At 39.9% G+C, this 10,121-nt stretch overlaps 1 protein-coding gene across 3 annotated transcripts in view; it reads right to left on the bottom strand.

The window, feature by feature from the left end:
• Positions 1-351: 351 nt before the first annotated feature.
• Positions 352-10,121, bottom strand: part of GPCPD1 (glycerophosphocholine phosphodiesterase 1) — a 52,992-nt gene continuing 43,222 nt past the window's right edge. For all 3 annotated transcript variants that reach the window (XM_037051691.1, XM_037051690.1, XM_037051693.1), the window contains 3 exons: positions 9,795-9,930; positions 9,190-9,350; positions 352-3,653 (listed from right to left, as the gene is read on the bottom strand). In XM_037051691.1, coding sequence (XP_036907586.1) covers positions 3,464-3,653; positions 9,190-9,350; positions 9,795-9,930 — 487 coding nt within the window. In that variant the 3' untranslated portion in view covers positions 352-3,463. The remainder of the gene's footprint in view (positions 3,654-9,189; positions 9,351-9,794; positions 9,931-10,121) is intronic.

Genomic DNA, 10,121 nt, shown 5'->3' with positions numbered 1-10,121 from the left:
TAATGAGGCAGCCACCCCACAGGCCACACAAATCCTACCCAAGGCAGCATTTCTCCACTGCCAGGCCACCAGCTGTAGGGCTTAGGTGTACTGCCTCCACGAGGGCCAGCCAGGCCTGGGGGGAAAGCTGTTCCTTATTCCCATAATTGTCCTCATTCAGCATGAAGTATAAAATTGGTTTATAGAAACCCATCAAATAGGCGACCTCAGCCAACTGGGGCAGAGTGAAAACTCAACATGTAAACATGCAAATACACACGCACACACTTGCACATACACAGTCCAGACAGTGTGGCCTGGTATGCCACACAAAGTTATTTATACACTATCAAACAATCTGAATTAAGAAACTAGGATTGTTACCACCACCTTTTATTTATCTAGTGCATAACTAAGTATAGAACACTACAGCAGTGCCAGAAATGCAGAGGTCCCTGCCCTTGTGGGGCTTACAATCTTATTAGGGAAATATAACAGGCACATAAAACGTTGCTCTGTAAGAAGCATAGGCTAACAAATGCCACAAGAATTCAGAAGGCAGCGCAGTTTAAGAACACAGCGTCGTCATGAAACCCAGTCCCGACATGGCCAGTTAACGTCTCTGGGTTTATTAGTTCAGCTGCAAAATGAAACAGTGAGATTTTGAGGTTGTCTCATGCATTTGTTTGCATCATGATTCTGATTAAAAGCTGAGGAAGGTTTGGTGGTGTAGGTGGCACCTGAGCTAGACACCAAAAGAAGAGAGAGAAGGCATTTCAGACAAGGACAGCGGGGCTGAGGTAGGCGTAAGCATGGGGTCTGGAGGGCAGAGGACAAGCATCACAGGGACGACGGGAGTGAGGTAAAGGGGCGGCGGCGGTGGCCCTCGGGCACTGCCGACACAGAAGTGAGCTGTACTCCTCACACTTACACCCAGTCAGTTACAGTACATAATTCCAGAGGGGAGGAAATACAAAGAATGGCGGCATTTTATCAAACATTTCACTCAATTTCCAGAAAATAACATTATACCTCTGACATCAATAAATTGTTCTAATCGTCAAAATGTAAACCAATTCGAAGTTTACATTCTTAGTAAACATAACTCTTCAATCAAAAGGACATTTGATATAAATTACATCATCCCAATAATTCCAACATACATTTTCCACTATGTTCCATTTACTGTGAAAATAAAAATGAGTAGGACGAGGTCTCTGCCCTTGAAGAGTCCGCATCCTGGCAGGCGAGATCAAATCAGCTACGCCCACCTAGACGCACTGTGATGCACAGCACGATAAAGGTGTGACCCACTATGGAGTTAAAAGGTGGATTCGTCCCTTCTGAAGGAGTTTCGCAAAGGCTTGAGGGAGAGCGGCCAATGGCTCAAGGAGAAATGAATTTGGCAAAGAGGAGTGCAGAGGGCACATGGGTACAGACAGGGAGCGTGACGCGGTCAGGGCCTAGCACAGGTACAGTGTGGCTGGAGCAGAGTGCGAAGGCAGAAACAAGTGCTCTGGAAGCCTGGACTTAGTCCTATACAACGGGGAGACGCTGCCTGCTTTAATCCTCTGCTAAATTAAACCTTGTTTATAAGGTCTAAGGTCAGGAAGAGACAGGAAAGTGAGCAGGGAGGCCACACGCTCTTCTCAGCAAATGACCCTGTTCGGGAAACCCACCCCCACCCCCTCCTTTCCTCCTCTTCCTCCCTTCTTTCCCTTTATGATCTCCAAGTTTTCAAAATGGAGCTGGAACTCGACAGGCATAGGGAGGGGCCAACGAACAGAACTGGAAATGCATGCATTTGGCTAATCAAGTTACCATAAGGTAATGGTAATTGTATTACACAGATCAGCAGATGAAGAAAACTAACTGTTTTTCAGGAGTCTCCTAAAAGTACCTAATGTACAAAGTGTTAGAAAATCTCATTCAATGTGGAAAAAAATACAACCCTGGCAGAAGAGTCCATTTCCAAAACTATTTTTGATTAAACATCAGTGTTACAAACACAATAACATAGGTCTTCAAAGCCTATCTTCCCACAATCAAGATCTGACCAAAATTGCATTGCTTGGCTTAAAAAAATAAAAAGATACAACGTGCACTTCCAAGTCTTAGATTCTCAGCTACTACTACTGTGAATAAACTGTCTAATGAAGAACATGCAGAGAAAGGCAGATGGAAATAAGCCATCCCTTTAGGACAGATGCTAATTTCTCGTACTATTATAGAACCAATTTTACAAAAGTAACACCTTCCTGCAATTTCATTTTCTCATGGAGACACTAAATTTGTGCATTTTATTCAACATTCATTCTTAAGTTACAGTTATGTCAAAACAATCTGCTTCTAATGAAAGCAATCTTAGCATGACCCTCAGAACATGCATATACATTTAGTCAGATCTTCTACATTTGTAAATAAATTACATGCATGATATACATTAACCAATAAGGAATACCAGTATCAGAATTCAGGACATTTATTTTTCTGCATGGAGATCAAACTACTATACAATACACACACACACACACACACACAACAAAACCATAAAGTAATGGTGTGTAATAGGTAGTGAGAGACTTAAATAAGCATATTTAAAATGCCTACAAACAGGCTCTTTTTCTTGTTAGGCAATAAAATATTTTCAGTCCTTGACACCTTCTCACACTCACCTAGCACCACAGATGCAAGGACCTCGAGTAAACGTGTATAATCTCATGCTTAAAACCTAAAGCATGCATTCAATAGAATTTATACATAATGATCTACTCTTCTAAGTATGCAATACATACTTCTAATATTTTATACATTAAATTACCCTGCAGCATTTTGAAATTTTAATATTTATGCAAAAACAACTTTGAAACAAGTTTTCCAGGATCACCTTCAGGCTTTTTACACAGGCATTGGGTTGGTTCAATGGGAAAACGGCAGCAGCCTTGGGTTCATACTGAATGAAAATGGTCTATGTGCATGTCAATCCACATAAAAAATACATATATACATAGATGGCACAAAGATTTGTGCAGTTGGAATTGCCAGTGCAAATGCATGCATTTGAGGTACTCCTTTTTTCTATGGTCAGGTATAATTATGCATAGTCATGTTCCTCAAGTGCTAAATATTCTAGACCTGATTGAATGAAAACTGTAAGAAGAGTAAATATGAGATACTTATACAGTTAATTTCAAAGTGCTATGCTTTTAATGGACGTTTAACATTATCCATATACATACTCAGTTTAAAACATTTACCAACCAATAAATTTTCTCACTGGAAAGAGGCTGACTGGTAATTATACCTGGCCAAATGATTTAAATAGCATACTTGAAATTCTAGCAAGAACTGTAGTGAAACAGTAGAATACTTCATTATTGCTTCATTGGACTGAGAAACCTAAAAGGCATAGAAAAACAAAGCTCCATGAAAAGCGAACACCCAGAACAGCGGTGCTGCCCCACTGGCCTCTGCCCAACAGAAACTAAGCACTGTCCACATTATCAATGCTGTTGGCACCCATGTGGATACCAGGCTCCCCACACAAAGACGCGGGCACAAAGCGGCTAGTAGTGGGGCACAAACAGCTCTTAAGCTCTGGCAATTCTTGCTTCAGGCGTTCCAACTGCTCCACTTGGAATATATTTGGCTGTTCAGGCATCCAATCATATATCCTATGATGAAACAAACACAAAACACGTAAAATAGGGTAATTTTATGGCTTACTCAGACCAGTCTGACTTAACCTCTTAGAATTTGTTTACTGAATGCCAAGAACCCCCATCTTTTTTTAAAGATGTAAGCACTGGTTCTATATAAAAATATTTCTCTTCTCCCAGTCTTGTTCCCTGACACAAAAGAGCTGATTAGAAAGCAACTCACACAGAAAGTGAAACCTGTAGCTTACTCGTGATTTTTCAAATACCTTCTCTCCAAGTCAATCAATTAGCAATGTTCTATTTTACAAACAGGAAGTTATCTAGAGGCAGAGTTGGAATTTAAACCCAGTTCTGACTTCAAAGCACAAAGACCAAGATGAGAACGTCTCACCCCTGTGAGAACTATGCTCAAGCTGCGCGGTGGCGGCAGATGCGCCCAGAGCCGAAAGCACAGAAAAGCCCCTGTGATGCCGGCGGCACCGTCGCCCGGCAAAGAGGAGACGGCCCTTTATGCCTAAATGTGAAAGCCAGGCAACTGGGATGAGGAGCTACAAGAGAAGCTTTATGACGTCACAACGGGGAAAATGTCATAAAGAAATTAAAGTATGCACTGACTCTATTAAATATCTGACTTATAAAACAAAGATGTCTGTTAATTAAAGACATATATACAAGAATGAAAAGTGACCTTTGGGCCATGGAATCAGACTGAACAGAAGCATCTAACTTCACTTTCTCTCACATCCTGTTAAAAATAAAGCAAAGGGATATAAACACACACACACGCGCGCGCACACACACACACACACACCTGCTCTGACTGGTGTGGCTCAGTGGGTTGGGTGTTGTCCCGCAACCCAAAAGGTCACCAGGGTCACCAGTTGATTCCTGGTCAGGGCATGACCTGGGTTGCAGACCAGGTCCCCAGCAGGAGGTGAGTGAGAGGAAAGCAATCGTTCTCTCACACACCAGTATTTCTCTCCCTTTCTTCTTTTTTCCCTTGCCCTCCCCTAAAAAAAAAAAAGGTAAATAAAATCTGTAGCAAAAAAAAACTCCACAGGTATGGGAAAAACCAGACACAGCAACAAACTTCTGGAAACTGGAAAATAGTAAAGTGTTTCAGATAGCAGAACAGAAAAGGCAAAATCATGAGCCAGAAGTGGAAAAAATTAAAAGTTAAAAAATAAAAACAGTTTGCTGCTGAGTTAAAAGCAGCACCAGACTCCTCCAAAACTGGGAGTGAAAGGGAAAGGGGCTGAAACAGGGCAGGCGGTAAGTTAACTCCCTGCCCCGGAGGCTGCCCCCGACCCCACTAAGGTTATTTCAAGAATTAAAGAGGAAATCTCTTCCCATGGAGGACAAGACCAGGTGAGGGTTTGGACACTTTACAGAACCTCCAGCAGCACCAGGGTAATTGGAGACAGTACAAACACATAACAAATGCTACACACAGAGACAAGCCGTCCCTTGCCCAGCTCTCTCCCCTCACTCGGCTCCAAGAACCCTGGCAGCCAGACCTGGATGGGGGAGTCCAACCCATGGGCCTGCGGGCTGCACGCAGCCCAGGATGGCTGTGAATGCGGCCCAACACAAAATCGTAAATTTACTGAAAACGTTATGAGGTTTGTCAGTACGTATCACAATGTATTTAATATGTGGCCCAAGACAATTCTTCCAGTGTTGGGCAGAGATGCCAAAAGGCTGGACACCCCTGCCTTTATGTAGAAGAATTTATGTAGATTCTTCTACGAGCAATCTGATCGGCCAAAAAGTAAAGTTCAAAACCTAGTGACATCAGGGGTATGACCCAACAGGCCATCCAGATCACCCATCGTGAAATCCAAGTCAATAAACTCTAAGCTTCCAACAAGTGTTTAAGATTTCAAAACATATGAGGAAAACATGGACAGTAGGAGGCAAAAGAGAAGAAAATTCCCAAAGAACAAACAAGAAGTCCTTCATGCTTTCAGAGAAATAGTTTCAAATGAAAACAGGATGTTACAGACACAGAAAAAAGAGAATTAGGGAGGGAAACAATAGTTCTCAGAAATCAAAAACTCAATAGCAGATGTGAAAACCTCAACAGAATGGGCAGAAGGTTGAAGAAATCTTTCAAAATGGAGCAAAAATACAAAGATAGAAAAATTTTAAAAAAGATAAGAAGGTAAGATTAGAAATCTAGGCCACAAGTGTATAATATGCAAACAAAACGATTTATAAGGGGAAAAAATAAAACTAGAAAAATGGAAGCGACAAAAATCAAAGAAATAATTCGTGTAATTTTTCACATTTTCAAGGACACGTATCAATAGGCTAGAAGGCTACCAAATGCACAGCACAATGGGTGAAACCAGACCCCTGGCCGCATCTCTGGAATCTTAGCAAACTGGGGACAGAAAGGAGGCTCTACAGGCTTCCCAACAGGAAACAAAGAAACACATGTGAGGGAACAGGAATCAACACGGTTTATGCTCCTCAACAGCAACACTGGAATGATGAAGATAATGGAGAAATACTTTGAAAATTCTACAGGAAATGATTCTAATGTAGAATCTGATGCCTGGCCACAATGCTTGTAGATGCATTTGTCTATGTGTGCACTGGGTTGCAATGTAAATTTATTTCTAATTGGGTTGGGATCAAAAAGGTTTGAAAGTCACTGCCCAAGAGAAAGTTTACACATATTCTAGGAAACCTGGTCAACAATGTCTACAGCAAATATTGTAATGGCAAAAACTTCGCAACCACCAAAATGCTCTCCAGTAGTAGAATAAATTATGGTAGACACATACAACCGTGAATATCATACAGCCACGAAGATGAACAGATTATAGCTACATGCAACAAAAGTACAAATAAAGATTAAAGCCATGCAAAACTAAATGGTATATTTAGTGACAGAAATATAAGAAATTTTAAAGAGAATAATAATTTGACAAGATATTACATCAGAGAGAGGAGATAAGGGAATACAATTAGAAAGAGGAACATAGGGGACTTCAAAATGCAGTAATGTTCTTTAAATGTGGGTATCTGTACAGTATTTTAAAAAATTATTTGAGCAGGCATATTAATTTTTTCTTTTAAAAAGAGGGTACACTGGCCAATCCACTCTAGGAAGCAAGTGTTATTTCCACACCAAAATCAACCATTCGGAGAAAGGTAAACTAACATTATCATAAATGCAAAAATTCCAATGATCAGCATATCAAACGTACCGGTTTATATGATAATATATCACAAAACCATGATGAAATGGAAATCTACTGTGTTACAGCCTTTGTAAAAGAAAAGAACAAATTAGTTTCTGATACACTAAAATACCAGTCCTCATCACAATTCTCGTACCAGAAGGAATAGCGAAAATCAGGCACAAACCTCAGCAGAGACGATGAAAGGCATATGAGTAGGGAATGCTGTTTTAGACTCTTAAGCTTTAAGTTTTATAGAACTATTTAAAAATTTAAACTATATATGTAATTTTAAAGCCTGTGTATATATAAATACATACATACGCACACATACAGTTATGTATATGTATATATATGCAAGTTATTTGATTAAAATAAAAAAAATAAACACTTTCAAGGGTACGAACCAACTCTAACCCAATCCACCTCACCTGCCATCAGACCCTGGCAGGAGCCCAGTGCTGGGTGTCTCCTCAAAATCCTCCAGACATGCAACACAGACATGCAACACAGACACGCCCAATTCATGCTCTAGCTTCTGCCTAAAATGCAAATCCTACCAAAGCACACTTCACCACACCCCCAAATCCACCTAATGCTTCTTATTTAAAATTACTCATATGGACCCCAGGTCAGGAGGAACTCACTTTCTTAAGGGCCCTTTATATCACAGAGCATCTTCCTGTTCTCTATTACACGTCAGTCAGTATCTGGCTCCAACCAAGTAAGGCCCTTGAGATAAAGAGGCTGCCTAAAATGTGTACCCCCTACCAAGTCATTCATGGTATAACCTCACATTTTCTTGCCTGAAAATATCTGCAATCATTTCTTCCTCTTCCTCAACGAAACAAAGAAATATTCTTCAAAATTTTGCTAAAGCAAAGACTTCCTTAAAATTGATTTAAATTTTTAATTTTCCTTTGATTAGTTGGAAATGTCTACTAAAAAAAGCCAGGAAAGACACTGCTTAAAGCAAAATTAATAGTTAAAAAGAAAGGCAGGTATTATCTGGGCTGCAGTTTTAAAACCAGACTCATTCAAACAAAATAGAAAAAAAGTTTTATTAAGAAAGTGACATAAATTTATAGGACAAGTAGTAACATGAACTAAATCCAAGGAAAGTATTTTTTAAAGGAAGCCTGGTAAGATTCCATTAGTTACTCTTTGCATAATGCTGCTCTCAAGTATTAGCAAGCAGAGTAAATGACATGCTTCCCACCCCACATTCTTTATACTAAACAACCCTTCTCAGTTCTCAGATTAGTGACTCTTAAACTGACACCATGAACACCTAGGGGCTTATTAAAATGGAAAGACTTGTTCAACAACTATTTTACCTCCTACTCTGTATTGCACATTGTTCTAACCTCTGGACATACAGCAATGAACAAAACAGGCGAAGAGTCTTGCCCTTATGGAGCTTGTTTGCATGGGGGTAGGGAGGACCGGGGGGTAAAAAAAAGTAAACTATTATTTGTGAGATGGTAGTAAATGCTATGGAGAAAAGGAAGAAGTGCACTGTGAGTAGAGGCTGTTATCTGAATTAGGATATTCAATAAAGGCTTTTCACTGAGATGTGGACATGGCGGGAGGGGTGGTAAGGACCGAGACTTTTACTCTAGGTGACAGAAAATGGTGGGAGAGTTTGAGGCAGTAACATGACCTGACTTGGGCTTTAAGAGGCTCCCTCTGGCCGCAGTGCTGAGACCAGAGCAAGGGAGGTATGGGTAGAGGCAGCGGGCAGGTGCCTCCTTTAACTACTCATATGAGAAATGAGGTAGCTTAAGGGAGAGTGACAAGTGTAAATGTGAGTAGATAGACTCAGGATATATTTAAAGACAGAAGCAGCTAGATTCTGTTGGACTGGATTTGGGATATGAGATAAAGAACAGAGTCATGCGGGACTCCAAGGATTTGGCCAGAGAACTTGGAAAGGCACAGTTGTCATTAACGCTGAAATCAGGAAGTCTTCAGGAAGAACATGTATTTTGACAGCTGGACATAGAAGTTCAGCAGTCAGGGGAAAGGTCTGAGTGGGAGATACGAAAATTTAGGAATACATAAAGGTATGAAAAACCACAGCATTGGATAAGATCAGCAAAACACTTGGTGTAGACAGAGAAGACACCTGGGGAAGCCAGTCACCCCCACGCCCAAGATGGCTTAGGGCCCAGTCGTCTGAACAAACTTCCTGAGTGATTGTGGTATACTCCAAAGTCTGAAAAATTCCACTGACAAATGTTAAGAAAACCACAGGCTGAACTACAGAATTTTTACTGTTTAACATTATTTATAATTTTATAAGATGAAACTACTTTTTCCTTAACAGTTCATGAAAATTTTTCATGAAAACCAAGTACCTATCATAAATTAGACCATTAACTCCCAACTCCTTCAATTTCCTCCTGTTTTCGGGATCGTTGGTATCATCACCCCAGCAGAATATGACTAGTCCCTTCGCTTTTGCCTCTTGAATGTAGGACGGGTTTCTGAGCAGGTCTTCAGTATGTGCATTTATCCCCTAATGGAAGAAAAGTGAGTTACTGATGAAAAAGTAACTTTGTAACTACAAATGCTCAACAGTCAAAATGGTCATACTCTAGATCAGTGCTCTCCACAGTAGAGTGGGCGGAGAAAGAAAATGTTACAATTTTTCCTTACTCAACTTATTTTATCAAGCAAATTTACATTCTAGCCATTTTAGACAATTCATAAAATCTGCTCAACTACAAAACCAAACTACAAAATTACTTAACCTAGGTCTGCAAGAGAGTAGGTATTTTTGTTCCTATTAGTGTTTTTGATTCTGAGTTCCAATACCCTCATTTCTAAGCAGATCTGTTTGTTATATACAAAGGTCACCACTAACCAATCAGATGTGTTGTATAACTTAAAACTTTATTTACTACTGCTCTAAAACACATTTTTCAAAAAATTAAAATTAAGAAATTCAAACATAACTTACCAGTAGATTTTCAAACTGTGCAAAGCTCATTGCAATAGCAGTTGTTCGAGATCTGAGGTCCATGAGTTCAGGGTAAATATCAGACTTTCCTTGAGTCAAAAATAATATGGGGTATTTGTTCTGCTTGTGCCGAACCCTAAAGAGAGACAATTTTAAAAATACTTTTCATTGGGGACTACAATTATAATATATTCTGTTGTTACTTCAGGAAATACTAAATATATAAAGAAAACAAACCCAACAAAGCATAATCCCATTACAGAGAGATAACCACCATTAACATGTATATATATTGCCTTTCAGCCAAAAAATTTAAAGCGCACAAGG

This window comes from Sturnira hondurensis, unplaced genomic scaffold (genome assembly GCF_014824575.4).
Source record: "Sturnira hondurensis isolate 20B ecotype Veracruz unplaced genomic scaffold, ASM1482457v3 Scaffold0007401, whole genome shotgun sequence".
Lineage (NCBI taxonomy): Eukaryota > Metazoa > Chordata > Mammalia > Chiroptera > Phyllostomidae > Sturnira > Sturnira hondurensis.
Note: the sequence above shows the minus strand (reverse complement) of the source record. Positions and strands in the feature narration are given on the sequence as shown.